The sequence below is a fragment of the Pyrus communis genome, chromosome 14 (assembly GCF_963583255.1).
Source record: "Pyrus communis chromosome 14, drPyrComm1.1, whole genome shotgun sequence".
Taxonomy (NCBI): domain Eukaryota; kingdom Viridiplantae; phylum Streptophyta; class Magnoliopsida; order Rosales; family Rosaceae; genus Pyrus; species Pyrus communis.
In genome coordinates this window covers 608,186-630,910 of record NC_084816.1, presented here as the reverse complement: position 1 = coordinate 630,910, position 22,725 = coordinate 608,186, and the positions used below count along the sequence as shown (strand labels likewise).

General features: G+C 38.0%; 4 protein-coding genes and 1 non-coding gene across 5 annotated transcripts; 3 read left to right on the top strand and 2 right to left on the bottom strand.

Moving 5' to 3' along the window:
• The first annotated feature begins 1,312 nt into the window (after positions 1–1,312).
• LOC137715347 (uncharacterized protein At5g01610-like) lies at positions 1,313–4,582 on the top strand. Its single transcript, XM_068454640.1, has 2 exons — positions 1,313–1,892; positions 4,250–4,582. Exons 1-2 carry the CDS (start codon positions 1,398–1,400, stop codon positions 4,292–4,294), a joined length of 540 nt encoding a protein of 179 aa, XP_068310741.1. The 5' UTR covers positions 1,313–1,397; the 3' UTR covers positions 4,295–4,582.
• Positions 4,583–6,612: 2,030 nt separating this feature from the next.
• On the top strand, positions 6,613–8,843 carry LOC137716317 (uncharacterized). The gene is made up of 2 exons (XM_068455755.1): positions 6,613–7,232; positions 8,555–8,843. The coding sequence occupies exon 1, from the start codon at positions 6,707–6,709 to the stop codon at positions 7,229–7,231; it is 525 nt and encodes a 174-aa protein (XP_068311856.1). The 5' UTR covers positions 6,613–6,706; the 3' UTR covers position 7,232; positions 8,555–8,843.
• Positions 8,844–10,728: 1,885 nt separating this feature from the next.
• LOC137716646 (U6 spliceosomal RNA) lies at positions 10,729–10,831 on the top strand. Its single transcript, XR_011065711.1, has one exon. It is a non-coding gene; the product is annotated as a U6 spliceosomal RNA (small nuclear RNA).
• Positions 10,809–14,184, bottom strand: LOC137715497 (F-box/kelch-repeat protein At1g55270-like). The gene is made up of 2 exons (XM_068454842.1): positions 13,836–14,184; positions 10,809–12,446 (listed from the first exon to the last, which is right to left on the bottom strand). The coding sequence occupies exons 1-2, from the start codon at positions 13,896–13,898 to the stop codon at positions 11,196–11,198; spliced, it is 1,314 nt and encodes a 437-aa protein (XP_068310943.1). The 5' UTR covers positions 13,899–14,184; the 3' UTR covers positions 10,809–11,195.
• A 2,377-nt stretch (positions 14,185–16,561) lies between these two features.
• Positions 16,562–22,118, bottom strand: LOC137715144 (DEAD-box ATP-dependent RNA helicase 37-like). The gene is made up of 7 exons (XM_068454380.1): positions 21,989–22,118; positions 20,716–21,615; positions 20,555–20,638; positions 19,148–19,390; positions 18,690–18,857; positions 18,437–18,550; positions 16,562–17,595 (listed from the first exon to the last, which is right to left on the bottom strand). The coding sequence occupies exons 2-7, from the start codon at positions 21,466–21,468 to the stop codon at positions 17,089–17,091; spliced, it is 1,869 nt and encodes a 622-aa protein (XP_068310481.1). The 5' UTR covers positions 21,469–21,615; positions 21,989–22,118; the 3' UTR covers positions 16,562–17,088.
• Between the last annotated feature and the right edge of the window lie 607 nt (positions 22,119–22,725).

Below are 22,725 nucleotides of genomic sequence, written 5' to 3'. Positions count from 1 at the left end.
CTCTCCACATCCACTGATGTGGGACTCTAATTTTTGGCTCAAAGTCACACCAACAATCCTTTATTTATACATTTGAATTCTCTTTCTTTCACTAAAAAAAACCTTACATGAAACAATAATATTTAAGTAGCAATATTCCATACTAATCACGTGACTCTACGTGAAAAAGTTAAAACATCTAGCAACTCTTAATTAGCGTAAAACACCATCACTTTCTCATTCCTTATCCCTTAAGTCTCTCACTTCATTGACCTTTTTCGTTATTGTTCATAAACCACAAACCCTTTTTCTTTAGTGTTCTCCAATTCAAGCCCAAAGTTATGTACATCATATATTACTATGCCACATGGGATCTAATTTTCTATACCGGCTTTGCATTGAAGGAAAATATCATATGTATGACCATGAGTAACTATCGAGAGCACCCCTTGCATTATCTTCTAACAAAATTTACAAAAAGTTTAAGGAGAGGGGAGATTACCTCATCCTAGGGCCAGGGCATACTACAAGTTTTTTTGAGGATTTACAGAAGGGGTCTTAGCCCTTTTTTTTTTTTTTTTTAATAGATCGCCCACTAAGAGTTATTGTCGACAGCAAAACTCAAACCTAAATATGCCTTAGTCTAAAGAAAAGAATGATTTTTACCAACTCAACCGATCCTTGTATCCGTGTCTTCCAACCATTTCGCCATCGTCATTTGCTCACAATATGCATTATAAGTCTTGCATGCTTCAACAATAAAACTATATCAAGGCTATGTGTAGTTGTACACCCTCATATTCTAATTGTGATTGATCATGAAATGTAACCGATGCATTGGTGTACCTTTCTATTTTTATTTCCTTCCCTTTTTTTGGTTATAGTAGTGACTCATCCATCTTAACTGTTTTTGTATTTTTTTTAATTGAGAATTTAATTGGATAAGGTGAAATCAAGAGGCAATCTTTTGGGTCAGTTTGATAATATTTTTACCACACACTAAAGTATAACATATTCTGATACATTAAAATGTTAAGTTCAACTCTTTAAATTAGATTAAATATCCCATACTCCGATGCACCGTAACCAGACTTCATGTACAAGTCCTAATATCCTTTTCATTTTGTTTTTATCCCAAATCATTATCCATTTTCTGATTGGTATTATTGACACATCTTCTGCACTAACCCGCCTGGACTCCAAGAACAACCCATTACTTCCCATAAATACCACCAACCCCAAACTAAATCCAAACCGTCCAAATATCTCAAATCCAACGGTCCAAACTTCTCTAAACCCCTCATGTCATCAATATAAAAAGAGAACCCAAAAAATTTGTTTCCGGAAGATCCAACCTGCAATATACTCAAAAATCCGAAAACCCCACACACTTTCTCTCTGTAAAACCCGACCCGAATATGTCACCGACCCCGAAACCCCATCTGGGTCTGATCCCGATCCTCCTCATCTCTCTCTCCGTCATCCCAAGTCTCTCTCTTTCTCTCTCTGACTCCCCTCCCACAGTGTTTGACATTTTATCCAAATTCGGCCTTCCCCGCGGCCTCTTACCGGCATCGGTCTCCAACTACACGGTCTCCGACGACGGACGATTCGTCGTCGTTTTGCCCAAGACCTGCTACCTGCAGTTCGATTACTTGGTCTACTACGAAAAGACCATAACGGGCAAGCTCTCATACGGGGCGATCACCGACTTGAAGGGCATTCAGGTCCAGAGGTTCTTGTTCTGGCTCGGCGTCGGCGAGATCAGGGTCGATTTGCCGCCGTCCGATAGCATTTACTTCACTGTGGGGATCATCAATAAGAAGCTGGATATCGGTCAGTTCCAAAATGTGCGGTCTTGCCGTGACGGGTTATCGGGGTCTTGCGTCGGGTCGTTCAAACGGGGCATTCAGGTATTGTATTTATTTGATTAATTAATTAACTGTTTATTGATTACATTTATGTTTTAATTTCTTTTCGTTTTTTTTTTTTTTTTTTTTTTTTGTATATTTGCGTTTTTCTTTAATTATTGTGTAAAATTTGTATCTTTGAGTTTGCATTCATGCAACTTTATGCGTCTGGGTTTGTTGTGTTAGAGTTAAAGAAGACAATTAAATTAAAGTTTGAATCGTTGAAGTGATTATTTTTGTTAAAAAGAATCAATTTGGTTTGTAAAGATTTCCCTTTTGTTTGTGAATAGATGAGAAGTTTAATTCAATTTCTGGATTGTCATTGTGTTTCCTGGTAATTGAGGATGTAGTTTACATTGAATCTACGGAAGTAACTGATACGAACCGAAATGGAACACAACAAAAACATAGAATTGAGTGCTCCCATTGAGGGAAGCTACTCAAGAAATTTCCTAATCATCAGCTTGCACATAAAGCCAGAAAGGAATGATACATTACGAAGCTACTGACATAGGTGGGTGGCTGCAAGGGAAGGCATCAGCTTGGACAGTTATTCTGTCTGCTGCCTAACGAAACTGCAAAACCACCAACACCGTGTAACAAATGATAGCGTGCAGAGTCTGCAAACTTGTGTTATTTGAGCCTTATGCATTACATTGAATTAGAAGGATTCTATGGTGGCTTTCATTAGAAGGATTCTTGGCTTATGTTGCTCCTTTGAGACTAAAAGGTCATAGGTTCGAGTCGTGGAAACAGCTTCTTTGCAAAGCAAGGGTAAGGCTGCGTACAACAGATATTCCTCCCCCAACCCTCGCAAAGCAAGGAGCTTTGTTGGCTTGGGGTAAATACGCAGTTGTGTTTTAAAGTCTTAAATGGAATAGGAGTCTAGTGTGGGAGTATCATGAAAACCAAGTCACCCAATTTTAGAAGCATGTTATTGTAAAGATATTGAGTTCGTTTACTTACTAAATTCTTTTAAGCAACAAAGGGACTGAGATATTCGCATGCATTTTTATCCTTTGCTAGTTTGTCTGGTAAGATACTGTAAGGTCGTTTTGTGGATTATGATTGGTATGGTACTATATAGTGGTTTCAATTTGTGGGTGGGAACTGGGATGGAGGATTGCGGAGGTTCAATATTGTTTGTCATGCATAACATCTTCAGTTCGAACTCTTGTGTATGTTGTACCTTTAAGATTAATGTAGAATCTACGATGTTAAATGAAAGATAGGAAATCGGGTGGTCCCGGCCCTCCCGGGGTCCCACCATGGGAAAGGGTGTGTTGAGATTTATGCATTGTTATTTCTCTTTAAAAAATGTGAGAAGTCTGGAGTTTTGGGAGTAAGTATCAGCATAGGTTTGTCTTGTGGGAATGAGATTGTTGCGTCTGTGACTTTGTATTGGTAACATAGGAGTTAAGGACTGGGAATGTACTCTATAAAAACTCTAAATCCAACAAGTTGATTTCACCAATCTCTTCAATCACATGAAAAATTAATCCCTCCATTTGGTTTCTTTTCTATTTTACACTGACAATGAGAGACCACGGTTTTAGAGATATTAAAGATGAAAAATTATGGTTATCTTTAAGTCGTGTTGTTCTGTAGGGAACCTTGGCAGAAATAAGAAAACATACCCATTTTGTTTTTAAGGAGGGTAAACATACCCTTAGCATCACATGATTACAAAGTGACCAAACCTTGGTCTGGGGAAAAATTGTATTATGATGCATTATTACCTTTCTCCTCTAACATAAAAATTAACGGTTACTGAAGTTTCTCAGGAGATGCCGAACATTCTAAGGAGACTCATTTTTTAGTTCTATTATTTAAATTTGATTTCTCTCTTTGGTTATGGGTGCATTTAGTATTATGTTTTAATATGCATCTCTTTCTCAGAACGGATGTGTCAGGAGATACCGAACATTTTGTTTTTCTAGCTGTTCATCTCATTGTGATCACTTCTTTGGACATTTTGTAATTTGATTTTTAGCTGATTGATTGTCTTAAGGAGACTCATTTTTTAGTTCTATTATTTAAATTTGGTTTCTCTCTTTGGTTATGGGTGCATTTAGTATTATGTTTTAATATGCATCTCTTTCTCGGAAGGGATGTGTCAGGAGATACCGAACATTTTGTTTTTCTAGCTGTTCATCTCATTGTGATCACTTCTTTGGACATTTTGTAATTTGATTTTTAGCTGATTGATTGTCTTAATATCTGCATTAAGGGAGCTTTAAAGTTAAAGTCCATTTTCCTGAAATTTTTATGCCGCTTTCAAATTGGAATACGTACTTGTTGAGCACTTCTCTCCCTACTGATGTTTATGTAACTTTTTATTGTCCTGTGGTGATTTGCAGCTTCCATCTCCAGTGGAAGAAATTGAGATGCTAATAACCGAATAGGTAGACACCAACGAGTGGTTATACTGTACGATGTGTAGTAGCTGAGCAAAGGCTCTTCAAGAGTAGTTCACACTTTCAGACTCACAAAAGCCGTCGAGTTTGGTTTTAGTAGAATTCAGTGTGTTATGTACTCCATAAGGGAATACGTACTAGTGTTCCTCGCTGTAACGTTGTAGTTTGTTGTATCTGCTATATGTGAAGGAATCAAATCTTGTATATTAAGCTGGATGTTAAAACTCAAGACTGTTACTTGTACCCATTAATATCAAGGGTGAAAGTTGAAATGGATGTGTGCATCTTGGTGATGTTACCTTGGTAGCGTTGTCGTAATTGTCGGTGCAATTCAGAGGCTAAAAATCTCCTCTCTTTCGCATTCTTCTGGAATAAATGTTCGTTTTACTTGACTAGACAGACTAATCTGGAAACATCAACATAAAGACGATACGTGAACGCTGTTAGCTGAAGATTTTGCAAATTAATCAAAGTATGCATGATGAAGCATAATCAAATTCAAACCCTAAAGCGTGCATGTTGAAATTTGATGATCGGGAACTCGAAGATTTTGGAATCCATCAAGCTCAACCATGCCATTAACAACAGCCGGCTGGAATTTGCTCGCCTACAGAATTGCTTGTATGAGGAAGGGGATATAAATACAAGACGTTTGCGATACCAGGTATCGACGTACATTGGTCGATTTGTTGCCATCAAGCGAGAGGAAGGACAAGGATTTCTAAGAATCTCAGATTTTCCTCTAAGTTGATAGAGCTCAGCGACTCAGTCGCAGATTGCTTTCAAGGATTTCATTTACTTGTGCAAAGACTAGTTTACAACAATGGGCTTGTTTCCCTGAAAGTTCCAGTTTCCGAGGGGTTATAAGATGAAAAGTTATATTACAACTTAGTTGCTGATCATTCTCTGCGTCCTGGTCATCCACCCCGTTATCATTACAAAAAGGTTGTCTTGTACATTGTCTGTAACTTGAAAATATGCATATCACCACATTCCCTTGCGCATTAGAGGACCGCAAGCTCCCCAGAATCCAAAAAGGAAACCAAGCACAATGGAAATATGAAACCATGGAATTTGAAGCCCATTGTCCACGTCTTTATTGTTCTAGCCATCTACAACAGCACTATGAATCGGTCTGCACTCATTTGGAAATGGGGCGCCACAAAGTTTCGGATTCCCCTCAAAGGCAGAGGCATTGAAGCTTTGGAACTGAGTGCTTGCCGGTATTGGTCCCTCGAATTATTGTATGAAACATTAAAATGTGACAAGAAATTAAGATTAGACAATGCGTCGAAATTTTTCCAGACAAATTATTGGTAGAGAGGTACAACATCTCTAAGTTCTTTAGGTTAGATATTTGATATGGAATGTTGCCGAGCATTGGTTGTCATTAAGAGCCAACCGGAGGAGAAGCTTCAACTGACCAATTTCAGTAGGTATGCTGCTGTTGATGGTATTGTTGTATGGGAGTATGGATGGTTGAAAGTAAGACTGATAATTGTACTGTAACAATCGTGTATAATACAAATAGTTGTACTCTAGACCTTCTCCAAGAAGAATGCATCGCCCGAAGATAGGCAACTCAAGATATTCATGATCTAGTACGTCTGCATTTTGTTCGGATACCAACATCGGAAGTCTGCAAAGTTCCTTCGGAAATTCACCTGAAATCAGGTATTTCTCCAGTGAGGTTGGCAAAACTCGTATCCAAGAATCGAAGACGTTGAAATCCATCAAAGTCCACCAGGCCATCACCAGTAGGCATATCCTCATCAAGAAAATTAAAAGCAAAGGAGAGGAATACGGAACTTTTGCTACGCGTCAATATCTTCATTGCCCCCGTGACACTGTTCAGTCTACTGCCAGCAAGCAAGAGGAAGGATAAGGATTTCAATGAAAAAAATCTTAGGTTGTATCTGACCCTCAAGAAAGTTACAGCTCGGTCGAATTGCTTTGAGGAAATGGCATGAGTAAAGACTTGTTGGCAAGTTACCATTAAAGTAATCAACATTACATACGTAATCAACAATATAATCATCTTTTTATATATCGACTCGAACTTAAGATCTTTCATTGCCAATTTAGCAATTTACATCACATAAACCTTGTAGGATAGCTCTATTATTCAGTGTCGTTTGCTTTCACATTTGTCCTTGGGCAAGGATGATACAATTTCCAATAATTGAACAGGGGTAAAATTGTCATTAACTCACCCTAGTAACTAAGAAGTGCACTGGACTTTCCTTCCAACTAAAATTACCTACCAACAACCACCCAGCCCAATCATTGAACAAAGTTCCCTTCCCATATTACCCTTCACAACTCTCTTAAACTTGCATCCCTCTCCCTCTGTTCTTCCCCAAGTCAAGCTCCACCTTTCTTCCTCAGAGCTCTGCAACAATGGCATCAGCCTCCGCTCAGATCTCTCTCTACCTTCTCCTCCTAACCCTCTTCTCAAAAACCCATCTCACTCTATCCCTCAGAGACCTCAAACCCAATCCCAATGGTTCATCCAACAGCTCCCAATCAATCGCAGACGTCCATGACCTCCTCCCCCAGTACGGCCTCCCGAAGGGTCTCTTACCAAACAACGTAAAATCCTACTCTCTCACAGAAGATGGAAGCTTCGAGATCTTTCTCGAAAGCCCGTGTTACGTGCACTTTGATCAGTTGGTTTACTACAACAAGCATATTAAAGGGAAGCTGAGTTATGGGGAAGTTTCTGATGTGTCTGGGATTCAAGCGAAGAAGCTTTTTATTTGGGTTTCTGTTACCGGGATTCACCGCGACAAAGGATCGGATTCCGTTGAGTTTTACGTTGGTGCCTTGTCGGAGAAGCTGCCGGCGAAACAGTTTGAAGATATTCCTGACTGTAAGAACAAGGCTTGCCATGGGATCAGAAGTGGTTCTGTTGAATCAATCTGAGGTATTATTCTTTCCTTCTAGAAATACAGAATTTTGGTTTTATTTGTGTTTTATTGGATCAAATGGGAAAGACAAGATTTTTTTTATACTAGTTTCGCGTGTAGCTCGAGTGGTTATGAGCGTTTACTCCTGCACCTCGGGTTTATGTAAATCCACCTATCCTAATATCGCATGTAGCAACAAAACAAACAAAAAAATCCACGAACATTTTTATTTTTCAGGAAGTTCAGCCTTTATATTTTCCTCTGAGCTTGATCTTTGTAAGATTAACCGAAGGAAACTGATATTTGTTGATTATTTGTCTCGGCGGATTAGATTATTGGACCAACAGAAGGATCAAAAGCTTTATTGCAGGCAGATTGAAAGGGATATGTCTGCCTTTGGTTTCGATTTCTCTTCAGGACCTATGATAAACAGCGAAGTTTTTTCTTTTTCCAATTAACAACTTGCTCGATTTGGATATGGAATGTTAACGATCATGCTCGAGAAAGATCAAGGATTTCAATCATAATAAGGTGATAATATAGGCACTTGACATTTGAATCACCAAAGTTTGGAATCTCTGATTCTTTACTTCCATATAGGCACTTGACATCTGAACTGCAAATCTTGTTCCAATCTTCTTTCGCTTTGTTTCACTACTATCCATTCTCTAATTCTTTGGGGCATTGCTTAATTTTCTCCTATAATTGTGTTCAAATATTGGAGGTTCAGGTCTCAGGTTGAAGGGTTAACTTTATCAACCCCATCTTGGACCTTATTTTCTTAATTCCTGTTACAGGAAGTTCACAGTACTTGATGATCTGGTACATTTCTGATGTGTCATTTTGCAGTTTGTACTAACGTTGCTCTAAATCGGTTTATCGTTACGGACGGCATTGCATTATCATTTCTCCGTTTAACGAGATTTGGTGGAGCTATGCTGGTGAAAATCTTGTAATCTCTTCAAGTTTTCTTCAGGGATCATTCAAAAAGAAATTTCTAGTGATGCTGCATGATGAAAAGGCTTCTAGGTTACCATAAAACAAAACCAAAACCAAATTTGTATTGTTGAAGCCTGAAACCTTCATATGTGAACCGCTAATCATACAGCTGAGAAGCTGGACAACATCGCGCAGCTTCCCGGGTGTATGTTTTCTGTTTGAAATATGATATTTTGAAAATTAAAGTTTCTCTCTAGATTTCTTAAGCAAAAGTTAAACTCTGACTTGCTTCATTAAATTGGTTTCATTGGCATTGACCTAATGTAGGCTTTACTTGCTAAGGTAGAAAAATTAGGCTAATCATCGGAGGACTAATGTAGCTGCTCCGATATTGTTGCAGGTAGAAAGAGTACAATGCAAATTATGCAACCACTGTATGGAAGAAGGAAACCATCTGCAGATCTTTCCATCGATCTCATGCAATCATCTTTATGATTGTACAAGTGGCCGGTAGAAGCAAATAAATATGCGTATGAATTCTTGTTAGTAGAGAGAGAGAGAGAGAGAGAGAGAGAGAGAGAGAGAGAGAGAGAGGTGTTATTCTGGTGTAAACCTGGTATAAACCTTAGTACATATATGTATATATAAATTTCATGCTTGTCAATAATTATTTGGTGGATCTTTCAGTCTCTCATTTCTTCTTAAATTATCATGTGAACAACCAAGTAATTACCTTTTAAGAATATTTTTGTCAAATCAATCACTCTACCTAACCAGGATATTGATAGATTTTTTATGGAATGACCAGAATAATTTATGGTGAACAAACTTAATGACCACTCCTATCGATTTTCTTTGTCAGGGACCAAAATGAGGAATTATGCCAATCTTGGACCATTTGGCTAAAAAGCCTATCTTTTATAATGAATCCAAACTCAATTTTGTTCCCTAGTAACCAATCCGACATCTTTTTTGTAACGAATCCAGACGCAAAGCTGTTTCCCTAGTAACCAATCTAACATCATTTTTGTAACAACTCTGAATGCAAAGATGAAATGATCAAGAGAGAGTCACGCAAACACAAAAGAACTTCAAATTCAACCACCAAAGTCACATAAAAACCTACTCAAACAACAACCCACGATATAAATTGACCACGTAACGACATAAAGCAACAGCTCCATACTTAAAGCAAGGTAAAAACTCTATTAGAGAGATTGGTTAATGTCTGTACTATGAAGTATGAAGTATGAACTAGAACCAAACCATTTTGGTCAACTAGTATGTAATTAGATTAGTTGAGAAACCTAAAACCTAATTAATCCTATTTAATCATGTGTTTTAGAACCAAATCCAATGTGAACCTACAAATGACACCAATTTTATAGTCTTGGATGGTTGAATCCTGTAGTCAATAATGGCAGATATTATTTAAGGTCAAAAAAATTATTACCCTGACGTGTACGTGTAAGCTCTCAAATACAAATAGTGTGTACACTAATTAACAATCAGCATGCACTATTAGTCTATGATTAGGTCGTCTAATCAGCCTAATTAGTTAGTGATTAAGGTCTCAATCATCCATCTTTATCCACGAGGGAATCCAAATATTTTACTTAATTTTTTTCACCAACTTGCCAATAGAATAGTTATTTTAGATGCAATCTTTGGACTAATTTATTTTTAGGTCAATCTTTGGCCTAATATCAAGCATAAAATGATTAAAAAAAAACTTTTTTCACCTTTTCTGTTTTTTTTAGTTTTTGAAGCCTGAGGTATCCTGTTGGGCCCCAAAAAGTATTATTAATTAATAGGCTTGGAAAGTCTAAAGGCGTTTCAGTTCATTCCTGATTACAGTTAAATGACACAGGTTCTCTCAAAGTTTTCAACTAGGCAATCACCTATATTTGTGCTAGTTTTGTACCTCGAATTCAAAACCAAAAAGTAAATCTGACTTGAAATTCTACGATAAACATAATTTTGTTACTCTTGTGTAACTTATTTGTTCTTTCTTTCCCCTTTCCTTTCCTTTCCTTTCCTTTCCTTCAATCCATATGAAACTCATGCTTCTAAGTTTTAGAAACGTTTGAAGCTATAAATACATTCATTCTGCTCATTCCCCAACACAAATCGACTTTGAGTTTCGAGGCACGTTTCTCTTCAATCCCTTGCCGAATCCGACATCAAAATTACCCTTTTGGTTACTGAACTTTCCGAGCAAGCTGCTGCGATGGATGCTCGTCAAGAGGTTGCGGCTGCCGACGGGAGCCAAAGGATGCAGAAGGAAAAGGAGAATACAATGAAGAAACAAATGGTGAACCGGAGGATGAATGCGGTGGATGATCAGGAAGGCGACGTCCAATGAAATGGCTGATGCCTTCATCAAAAAGTTCAGAAACCAGCTCAAGATTCAAAGGGAAGAGTCGTTCAAACGGTTTCAGGAAATGCTTGCTCGTGGAGTTTGAAATGTCTTGCTATGAACAAAAATAACTAAAATTATGTGCGTCGTGGCTACAAATTCATAATTTTTGTTGTACAAAAAAAAAAGGTGACGCTGATATTCCAGCAAAATAAAGAAATTTGATGTCCTGTCCGGTGAAATTAGAACAATTCAAAAGATTATCATGGCCCCTGCACACGGATGACACACATCGAAAAAGAAGAGATGATGGATTAATGGAAAAGTATATATTGAATGATCTCTAATGACCCATGTATATTCACAAAAGCATCTCTAAGATTACATGATACTAAACATAAAATCCCCAAAGCACAAGACAAAAAGGCCTTGACCAATATAACTAGATTTACAAATTTATCTGCCCTCTCTTGATCATGAATATAAAGAAATGACATCAAAAATCTATTTCCGAGACCAATAACCTCGAAATTCTATTTCCGAAACCAGTATTCGCCAGTCGCATACCAGATCGCTTGCAAGAGATGACTGTCTTGGCTCTACAGATACACCAACAATGCTTCTCATCGCAACTCTTGCTTCACACAAAGCATAAGCAACACCGACAGCAGTTGTCAGCCTGTCATGCTTGGAGCACTTGACAGTGTACAATGTGACTCTTCAAACCAGTTCGGCCTGCTATACTAGACCATATATTTGAGACTAGAGTTCTAAAATGACCTTTGCCGGCGATATTTTCCCAAAGGTGAGGGTTGCTTTCTACATGTTTATCCGGACTTGAAACATCAACTAAACTGATGCTCATGTTATTACGAATAATGCAAAGCTTCCCGTTAAGGGGAACAAGCGCAGCAGCCTCCAAAGCACAAGAACTCCCTAGATGAACCTTGCTATCTATAAATTTGTTCCATGAATCTGATACTCTATCATAAACCCTAAGCTTGCACCCATCATGGCAGTCCAGAGCATAGAGCTGCCCATTTAAAGAAATACTTGGGTTGCGCCACCCATCAACCATCCCGTCACTAATAGGGGTCCAGGTATTGGCTTCAGGAGCATAGGCTTCACTCATTACCTCACGGTGTGACCCAAGTCCTTTTAGGAACCACATTCCATCATGAACCACCCCAATAAATGGCACCATAGCTGTGCTCATATCGGAAATAAAGCTCCACCGATTTTTGTTTGGATCATAAATTTCAGCAGAACGAAGAGTCCTTTGAATTCCTTCACACTCCCCACCAGCTACATAAAGACAATTATTAATAACACAAGAGCCAAAGAAATGGCGTTTCCGAAGCATATCCGGTGCCCTGTGCCATTTATTTGTCCGAGCACTGTAAAAAATAACCCGTCTCATAGATCCCTTCAGTGGATGTTTTCCTCCAAACAAGTACAGGTGACAACCGCTAAGGACAGCACAACCAAAACCAAGTGCGGCAGAATACTCACCAGGAACGGGTGGAAGTGGCTGCCAGAGCTGATATGTGGGATCAAAAGCATGCCAAGAGATCCTTCCATCACGGTCTCTTTTGATAACATAAACCCATTCTTCCGCCATTCCAAGACTTTTCCTAAGCGAATAAAAGAAGTTTCCAGCTAGAAGGCGATACCATCTTTTGCAAACTATACGGAGTTTCCTATGTTCAACACGGGGGACTCTGATTAAACAAGCAATTGCAAGATCATCAGGTAGACCAGGCAGGAGGGGTGGCTGGATTCTGGTCCTTTCCCGGCGTAAGTTTTTTCCCCTGTGTGCATTAGGATTGATATCAGGCTGGATGCAAATCTTTGATCCTGGGACAAACTTTCTTGCCCCTGCAACAGTTTTGAAGCCTGCATCTACTTTACAATAGCATGATATGGAGTCAACCTGCAAAACGAAGGCATGTCAGGATGCATGAGATAACGAAAGTAAAAGGTAAGTTAGAAACACCAAGGGGAAGCTAGTGGCCACGAGTCCATGACACATATTTTTAGAAACACCGAGGGGAAGCTAGTGGCCACGAGTCCATGACACATATTTTGATGTGCTTGTGACAACAGATATACAGTAGGCATGGATTTGGAGACATTATATGGGACTGCTTAGTAAAATAGCATGATTCGCACCCACTGAAATAAAATTTTGAAAAAAAAAAAAAAAATCTGGGATGGTAACAAAAGTTCAAAATACAAGAAAATGAAAGTAGCAATTGAATCCTTTTCCACAGCATGAAAAGGGTGGAGGGGTTAAAGGATGCAAGTATCTATCTACAATGTAAAGGATGCCAGTATTTATCTACATGTAATTTATCACGCAAAAAGAATGATATTGTTGCTCAAAAATGAACTACTCAAGCACTACAAAGTTATTATTAAAACTCTAGAAATACGCTACAAAGACACTAAACAAAGGACTTGCAAGTGACACCTTTAAGGACCTCAAAGGAGTCATCTGAAAGTTCTCTCAAAGCTACTGCATCTAGTCATTTTGAGATCCTCTTCCTAATTTGGCAGTGCATTCCTAACAAATAAATTTGGCCTAAGTTCCATGGCACTTCAAAGTCCCTCATCCAAACGCACCCTAAAAGATATACCAGAGAACAAGATAGAAATAGCTTGAGTAACCATCGAGGTGAAAAGTAAATGCAGTAATTTCATCCAAAATATTTGTAAATGTTACAAAAGCGTAACTGTAACTCATGTGGAAGGCAGTTAATCGTCAAAGAACAGTAATTTCTTAGCAAAGAATGACCTCCTTTCTCTAACTTTATTCTTTAAAACATACGTTTAGGAAGAACACACTTTCTAATTAAACCAAGAGAGATATCTCAGGTTCCAATTTGATCATCACTGAGAAGCAGCAAATACGATCCCAACACCACGAAAATCAGAATACTGCACCTCGAACTTTAAAAATAAGGTACCCATTAGAGCACTCAAGAAGAAAAAACAACCAAATGTCCAATCTTTTGTCAACAATTTTGCACGGTTCAGCTCATAAAAATCAAAGTTAAACATTTCCTCATCCCCTATGTTCATACAATAAAAAGTCAAAACCTTTCCCCCAAAGAATCACACATTCAACAAAAATACTTGCTGAGCACCTCTAAAATCTTAAGAAAACAAAAACCCAGAAGCAAAATCCAAAATTTCTCCACAATTTTTCACAATTAAGTTAAACTTTCATCTGGGTATCTCTAAAATGCCATGAATTCAAAGGAAAAATTATAAAAACATAAAAGGGAAATTGGGTTCCGAGATCAGTGAGGAGACTAACCAGTGGGGCTTGAACTCTGAAGCCCCTCTGAGCATTGGAAGGCTGTTCAGTGTTCTGGTCCATCTGCGAATCACAAGCTCATAGAAAAATGGTTGGATGAAGCTTGGATCGAGAAGCCACTTTGGAGCTGGAAGTTCAATTTCTTGAATCCGATCCAGCCGATAGCAGAAATGAACTAAAAGCTTTGTTTTTTTTCTTCTGGGGAGGTCTGTTTTTCCATTTTATCTGCAGATGCAAACAAAAAATGCAGAAAAAAAAATAGAAGTCCGCCTCCACCAACTGGGAAGTTAGACTACGAACATCAAAATGTGAGGGCACGTCTTCTCTCTCTTTCACCGTCTCTATCTCTCTCCAGAAGAGAAGACTTGTTTGCACTCTCGTGTTTCTTTCTCTCTCTAACCTAAAGAGTACAGCTGGACCGTGGACCTGACCAACTTTTAGAGAGATTTTTCAGCGTGACAGAAATACAAAATGGTATATTATGTATTATTATATTAATGATATAATATATATATATATTAAAAAGTTAATAACTTAAAAAATAAAATTATTCACTATTTATATAAAAACACATAATGTATCATTCGTGTTCCAATCAATATCAAAATTTTCTCGAACTTCTGGTATTGTATAGTGATAAGTAATTTTTGTATTTTTAGTCTGAAAAACTTAAAATAATATAGAGGTGGGTCTTGAAAAATTTGAACTAATTTATTTTAATGCACTTTTGAAATTGTTAAACCTTTTTTGTTTTTTCATTTAATTTGAGCGTTATGGTGACACGTCACACACATGCAGAGACTCGCGCATAAAAATTAACGTTAAAATAGATAAGATGGACCAACAACATTACTGACGAGATGAAACACAATGACCTAATTGGTTAAATTCAAAACACAAATTTGTTTATACAACGAAATTGGAAGATGATTTTGGTTAAACTGCATAATTAACCAACATAAATAGGTATTGAACTCTTCAGTCATTGATGTTGAATCTAAATCTTCATACTTACAAGAAAAATATTACTAAACCGTAACATTATTTAAAAGTTAAATGTAAAACATAATAAATCAAACAAAATGCAAGCAAATAGAGGAACCAAAATGGTGTTTTAACCCCCTTCTAAAATGTTTTATTTTAATTTCAACTCCAACAAGGGTGACAGAGCTCATGCCCAAAACTCAATTTAGGAGAGAGAACTAGTATCACAGAGAGAGAGAGAGAGAGAGAGAGAGAGAGAGAGAGAGAAGACAACGGGAAGGTTTGAATATTGCTTTTGGTCTCACGAAATATTAATAGCTCACCTCCACCACTCTTTAATGAGCTTACCTATCCATTGGTGACTGTTTTTATGAAATATCATTTTCTGTTTCTCACTTCCCCCCTATTATCTTCTTATCCTTTTCTCCAAATTTTAGTGTCCAATTATTTCCATGGGAGATAAATTAATTGAAATAGACTATTTTTAACGTCACTTATGAGGTCCGAGCTCATGACTTACTCCAACAAATTAATGATTGTGCATCGCTATACCAAATTTTCATTATGTTAGTAGTCCGACTCGGTAAATCAAATTTTCATTAAAGGGTTTGTCTTCGGTAGTCTAATCTTACAAGTAGTCCGACTTTCTAAACAATTTTCACAATCGATTTTTTAGAGTCAATCTTCACCATTCATTTTCTAAACTACTGAGGGATTGAAGAAAAATTGGAAGTTAAGAAAAGGAGTGGGGGAAGAGAATATAAAAATGGACAAAGACTTGAAAGAGGAGTCTTCTAGCATTTTGATTTGGATGTGAGAAAGAATAACATAAAATGTGTACTTGCTCTTTTGGCTCATATGCACTTGTCAAAGAAGCTTCGTTTAAGTTTTGATATGTCAAAAGACTCAAAGGGAATAAAGAACCTCTTTTTTCTACGTGATTAACCACTTAATAGAGTTGTTGTTGGTCACTTACCTCTCCTTTATGTCCCACACGCCACAAATGAAAATGTAGGTCTCTCTCTCCCACTCTATTTGGTGTTAGGATTTGACAATCCAACGCTCTAAATTGTTTTAATATAAAAAGAAAATCGGTTACTTAATGCTACAATCTAGCGATATTCCTCCTCACTCGTAAGTAAGAGGTATTAAGTTTGATTCTCGTCAAAAGTAAATTAAATCACATTATTGCTAGCTCATTGTAAAACTTAGTTCACCCCCTCTCCTTAGTATAAATAATATCAATTGTAAAAATAAATAAATAAAAAATCGAAAGTGCAAAAATGACAAGCGTGTTGCCTGCTCAACTGACCTAACATACATTTGCATTTTTCAACTTCTTTATGTAGCCATTTTATATATATTTAGAAACGATATAGGGAAGAGAGAAGACAAGCATAGAACCTCCAGAGTCGGATACAAAAGTGAATTAACCAACTCAACTACCAGTCACATTTAGAAATAAAATCGATGTTAACTTAGAAGTTAGGACCTTTCTTCCCTTGCTAAAATTTCTCATTCAGTTCCAACACAAATTTCTCATTCATAACAAGAAGAAAAAACGCATTCAAAGCAAAGTAGGCACTCAAAATAAAAGAAAACCGATCTGAAAATACTTGGCCCTTCTGAATTTCACATAGCTTGCATAAAAATAACAAACGTTTCGCGTTCAACAACGACTGGCAACTAAGATTACTCCGGTCCAATTGGTACCGAAAGTTCCCGTTCAAATCGGAGAAATCTGGTTTTCAACGAGAGCTTTGTATTTATTTCAGTCAGAACCAAAATATTACAAAAGCCCTATAACTCCTCGTGTTCAACTCCTTGAAAGGAGGAAAGAATTGGCAGGAACTGAAGAACCCTCAAACACTATAAACCCGACAAACTGGGTTGAAACGAACATGCCTATGAGATAAACAAAGATGTGGCCGAAAAGAAACCCTCTCCCCTCTCCCACTACATATTCTACAACCCATCCCAACTCACACGCCAGAGTACGTAATAAGGGTACAGAATGACTAAAATGACAGTAATCCCTACTCTGTTAGCACCTTTTAAATCGACACCTACCAACATTACACAAACCTTCTATTCCTGTGGCACCAATACCGAACATAAGTTACCCCTCCCCTCAAAACATTGATGAGCGTCTCCGACAATGTAAAACATTGGTCGTTCAAACCAAACATTACATAAACAAAAATATGACCTTATAAAGAAGTCTGCATCCATTACCTAAGACACTGTAACTGCTTTGAGGAGTTAGCGGTTAGTCCCACGCACTGGCCACCCCAGCACCATATCCTCCAGAGGCACCCCCATATCCACCAGAAGCACCCCCATATCCACCGCTGCTACCCCCACCGCCTCCACCATAGTAATCATTGCCACCCCTGCTGAAAGATGAATCCCTTCGGAAGTCACGGACACCAAACCGGCCTCCCCCAGAACGACGGTTCCTCCCACCACCAAAAGAAGCTCGAGCTGCGTACCGAGACAGCCAAGCAGGTACTTCTTGATTTGATTCTTGCATCAATTCTGCCAAAGACCTGGCAAGTGATGAATTGTTCTCATTAAAGAAGGCAGTAGCCAAGCCAGACTTCCCAGCTCGTCCAGTACGACCAATGCGGTGAACATAATCATCAATGTCATTTGGAAGATCAAAGTTGACAACATGTGCAACATGAGGAATGTCTAGCCCACGCGCAGCCACATCAGTAGCCACCAAGATTGGAGTGTTCCCACTCTTAAATGACCTCAATGCTTGTTCTCTTTCCTGCAGACAAGTACAGGTAAACAAATATATAAACAAAAGGTAGAATTCAAACATTAATCTTATAACAATGCAGTCCATCGTAACTACTACATGATCTCAAGCCCCTGGAATAACATCCAATCCTAAGTCTCAAATTGATTATACAAGGGTACATTCTTAGACATCAAGCCAATTAAGTTTCTTCTAAGCCGAAAGTTCAAAACAGTGTATATCCTAAAAACAGCTTTTCCATACCACTTTATCACCCAATTCATATTTCTTTTATCAACATAAAAGAGGAAGAATGCATCTCCAATCACTGCCTGGTGCAACTTGACAACAAACCAACAAAAATCCCAAACCTAAAACTCATATGCTTCGCAATGTGATGTACATGGGTCAATAACCAAAATAAAAGGGCCAATGCATGCTTATAAATACCAACAAGCCCATGGAAAGCCATATCATGACACACACAGTATCAGCAAGCAGCAAAAGATTCAAACAAGGTATTTCATAGTCCTCGTGTTCTCTACTGGTTATGTACCTTGTCATTCTTTGCTAACATGCTACTTAATGTTCACTGGAATCTCAATATCCAGGAAGGAGAACCCTAAATACAACATTCCCAAGCATGAACAATCTACTAACTAAAAAATCTGAGTTAGAATATCCATGTTTGTTCTACCACGACGAGAAGCCTGAATCTGATAACTCGCCATGTTAGTGAGGTGTGTGTTGATAGCAACAATTACAAAACCACACCAATGTTACCCCCCCCCCCCTTTAAAGTTAAATACATACAGTATATCAAGACATGTACCCCCGAAATGACAGAAACCAGATAGCAAAACCAACGTACCTGCTGTGATCTGTCACCATGAATAGTAGTTGCAGGAAAACCATTCATACACAGCCACTGTTCCAGCGAATCAGCTCCCTTCTTTGTCTCAACAAAAACTAATGTCAAAGCTTGCTGCAAAATAAAAAAACAATGCAAGCAACCAATGTTTTCACATTAATAAATGCAAGAATCACACAAATTTAAATTATCCAATTAGTAATAGTTTTCACATTAGTAGCTAAAAAGTTCAAAAGAAGTTCCACAAGAATACCTTGCCCTGTGCGCCATTGGCCCTCTGTGCATGAATAAGGTCCATGAGGTGACTTCTTTTATCAGATTCATGCACAAATTCCACTCTTTGGACAATCAAATCAGTACTAGAACCCACCCTTCCAACTGCCAGAAAGATGTACTTTGCAAGAAAATCAGAGGCCAGTCTCTGCATGCAAAACAAAAGTTTCAAATCAAACGCATTAGAGCTTTTCAGCATAAGGCCAGAACATAAAACCAAAAAAAAAATAAAAAAATAAAATTATCAATTCTACTTAGTTTCTACAACATAAATTCATCTGGTAATCCCAACATAGATCTACTGAGGCCTGATTAATTAGTTGGTTAGATTAATGAAGTGTGATACACTGACACTGTTCTAGTTCGGAAAATGTCTACAAAAAATCTATGAAGAAAGTCTTGCATTTATAAAGTTTTTCCCACAAAAAGAAAAATTACCTGTATTTCCTTCGGAAAAGTGGCACTGAACAGCATAGTCTGTCGCATACCTGGAGGAGGCATGTCCATTTGCTCCACAATTTTCCTTATTTGTGGTTCAAAACCCATATCCAGCATTCGATCAGCCTCATCTAGGGCTAAATATCTAATCATCTGCAATGAAACCCTGGCTCTCTCCAGCAAATCCACCAATCTTCCAGGAGTTGCCACAAGAATATCAACACCTCTTTCAAGTTCCCGCAGCTGTCCAAAAATACATCATCAAGATCTGCTATATATCTCAAAAATAACGATTCGGTACGGTAGACAAGAAAATTTAGATACACTAGGATCCAGTAAAGCAGTGTAAGTGTAACAACTTGCAGGATTAAGTACAACAGAACAGAAATGCTCATAGGCATAAGGCATATGCGTGTGCGCACCATGTATCTGATCCCAATAAAAAAAATATGTATTACATGAATGACCACAACGAATAAACAGTTAGGAAGAAAATATCCTAAACCAAACTACGCATCATTTCACAAAATACCAACATAACAGCAGCAAGATGTGAGTATTTAATATGCTAACTATAATGCAATCATGTCGTTTACTTATCAGCTATAGCCTATAGCTTACGAGTTAAGATGTCACACTACACATATGACAACTGACAGCTGTATCCGACTACCATCCCCCATCTTAAGCCTTATTGGTTTGCAAGAGGTGTCCAAACCTTTCCTAATACCTTTCCAAAATGATATCCCAGAATGAGGAATGAACCTCCCTGGAATATCTTCTGCCCCTTCTCTATGCCATATTTAACTCCAATCAAGCTTCTTCACAGTTTCAGTCCCAACCCAAATCTCCAAAAAAAAAAAATGCCCAAAGAGACCTACACAGTAATTTGCTTATTGAACTTAACTGTTTAGATAAATCCACTGCAACACATGAGCTCACTATTCAGTCCAAAATTCTTCGTCTCTGAAATTTCTAATATGTTTCATGCATATATATTAAGAGAGCTATTTAAGCAATTTCAAATTTATAAACTTTGACATGCTTTTTCAAATGAAGCACAGCTGAGACACAATAACTACAAAATGCAATCAAGAAATTTAACAAGCCACAAACTTTCATAATACGGCATAACAAAAGAACTTCACGTAATTTCTTTCAATTATAGTTTAAACAAATAATGAAAATAGCAGGCACAATCATAGCTTGGGTAAATGAAATTGCAACAAATAAGCCCATAGGTTCTAAAAATGTAAAGTTCATAAGTTGGACTGAGTAATCACCACTCTAACAAGTGTCATTAGAAACGTAAAGTCATCATTATGAAACAGTGCATGAGGGCAAAAGCCAATCCAACATAGGGCTAAAAACCAAGTCAACAGAAAGAGAAAAAAAAGAATGAGAAACCTGTTGGTTAATTGGTGCTCCTCCATACGCAACAACCACCCTAACACCTGTTTGATATGAAAATTTCCGGGCTTCCTCATGAATCTGAAACACAGAGAAAATTTTAATTCTCATGGCCTGCAACATGTGAGGAAATCAGAAAATAACCTTTTTAAACATACTTGAATTGAAAGCTCCCTAGTAGGAGAAAGAATGAGAGCAAGCGGATAAACTGTATGTGCACCACGGGGTGGCCTCTGTGCAGGTTGTCCCTTCATAATTCCACTGATGATTGGGAAACAGAAAGCAGCAGTCTTTCCAGAACCAGTTTGGGCACATGCCATCAAGTCTCGGCCTGCAAGGGAGATAGGAATGGCATGACGCTGCACAGGTGTGGGTTTCACATATTTGCACCTCTGAATATTTTTATTCAGTGCGTCCCCCAAGTCAATATCTGCAAAGGTATTCACAGGAGTGGGAACATTGTCGCCACTTGTCTCAACCGGAATATCTTCATATGCATCAAAGTTAATACCACTGTTCTCTTGCTCACTAAACGGCTGCTCTGTTTCATCATCATCTCTAAAGGGGTTCACTTCTCGTGTTCTCCCATCCCAACCACCACTTCTGCTTCCCCATCCTCCACCGCGACCAGCATTGCCAACATGGCCAGTTCGACTGTTGTCGTTTCTGGGACCACCCCAACGAGGTGCACTGAACCCACCTGGGCCACCTCTATCATTGGTAACCGGCGCAGTATATGCTGGAGCAGGTGGGTCCGAGGAAGGTGGACGGTTACGGAGATGTGGGGGGACATAGGTGGACCGATTAGGAGCAGGAGCAGCAGCATTCCCTGAACCAGCATTGCCAGAAGAGCCAGAACCTACATTCTCAGCTGCAGAATTTGCAGCCAAATCTGCCCATGAAGTCCGCATAGTCGATACAACTGGGACAAAATTATCACTCCAAAATAGCCTCCAAAAAAATATACAATCTTTGAACCCACTTCAAAATTCTCCACAATTGAATCCCTAATTCAATTACAATTCCAACAAAATCCAATCAACGCAGACGATAAAACCCTGAACAAATAAACACTAAGTAAGAAAAAATAAACAAGCAAAAAACTTTACACAAATATCAATTCAAATATGCTAAAGGAATGATCACCAAACACAAAACCAACAACTCAACAACAATGCACCCAAAATCACCAAAAAAGAAAACCCATTTCACCACTGAAACCAATTAATAAAATTTTCCCATTTTCTCTCCTCCTTCGATAAAATTTTCCCAGCAACAAACAGAACCCAAACAAAAGCAATGGGAGAACAATCCCCGATCTAAATGCAACGAAAACAGCAGAATCGATGCTAATGCAAGGCAAGAGATTGACATGCACAGTAGAGAGAGAAAGAGAGAGATGGGGAGAGAGAGAAAGAGAGAGATCTGTACGGAAGCAAAAGCCTGTAGCAGTAGTGCGGACGTGACGACGACGGAGGTTGGAAGAAGAAGGAAAAAGATCTGAGAGAGAAAAAAACCCTAATGTTTTGTTGGTGCAGCTCGCTGACAAAAATATCCAAACCGAAAGCCGCTCCCTTTTCTCTCTCTAAAAAAATAGAAATTATTAATTTAATTTTAATTATTTTTTTCGATTTTATTGCTTTTTCCAAAGGAGGAGGAGGTTTATTTAGTTATTTATTTATTTAAATTAGGAGGAAAATAAAAAGGAAAATTGGGAGAAGAAAAGGAGAAGCCGAAAATCCAACAAGTATTGCGGCTGGCGACTTGTTGGTGAATTAGAATGGGAGGTCTTAATATTTTCACTATCTATACTAATTCCTAATATCTATCAATTCAATCTTATTTACATTCACCTCATCTCACAACTTAACCATTATTTATGGTAATTTTGCGTGATTTACTGCGCCGTAAAATATATAGTGAATTTGTGTAATTACTTGCATATTGAACCCTACATACGAGCCTTTGTCATTTCATCAAAGTTGTGCCCAATGGATACACAACCAAACTCTTGTTTTGGGGGTTATCCACCAAGATTGTATTTTTAGGTAAGGTAACTTCATAAATTTCATTTATCAAATGAAAGAAAAAAAGTATGCATCGGATTTGGAGAAGCCAAAATTTCACCTCTGAATTCCACAAAAAACGAAAATTTCTATAATAAATGA

What these genes read in the sequence shown, in the direction of transcription:
- LOC137715347 (XM_068454640.1), top strand. Translation starts at nt 1,398, where the DNA reads ATGTCACCGACCCCGAAACCCCATCTGGGTCTGATCCCGATCCTCCTC. An exon ending in CGTTCAAACGGGGCATTCAG is followed by an intron (nt 1,893 to 4,249) that starts GTATTGTATTTA and finishes GGTGATTTGCAG; the next exon opens with CTTCCATCTCCAGTGGAAGA.
- LOC137716317 (XM_068455755.1), top strand. Translation starts at nt 6,707, where the DNA reads ATGGCATCAGCCTCCGCTCAGATCTCTCTCTACCTTCTCCTCCTAACC.
- LOC137715497 (XM_068454842.1), bottom strand. Translation starts at nt 13,898, where the DNA reads ATGGACCAGAACACTGAACAGCCTTCCAATGCTCAGAGGGGCTTCAGA. An exon ending in TCAGAGTTCAAGCCCCACTG is followed by an intron (nt 12,447 to 13,835) that starts GTTAGTCTCCTC and finishes TTCGTTTTGCAG; the next exon opens with GTTGACTCCATATCATGCTA.
- LOC137715144 (XM_068454380.1), bottom strand. Translation starts at nt 21,468, where the DNA reads ATGCGGACTTCATGGGCAGATTTGGCTGCAAATTCTGCAGCTGAGAAT. An exon ending in GAGCACCAATTAACCAACAG is followed by an intron (nt 19,391 to 20,554) that starts GTTTCTCATTCT and finishes ATTTTTGGACAG; the next exon opens with CTGCGGGAACTTGAAAGAGG. An exon ending in ATGGTGACAGATCACAGCAG is followed by an intron (nt 17,596 to 18,436) that starts GTACGTTGGTTT and finishes ACTTGTCTGCAG; the next exon opens with GAAAGAGAACAAGCATTGAG.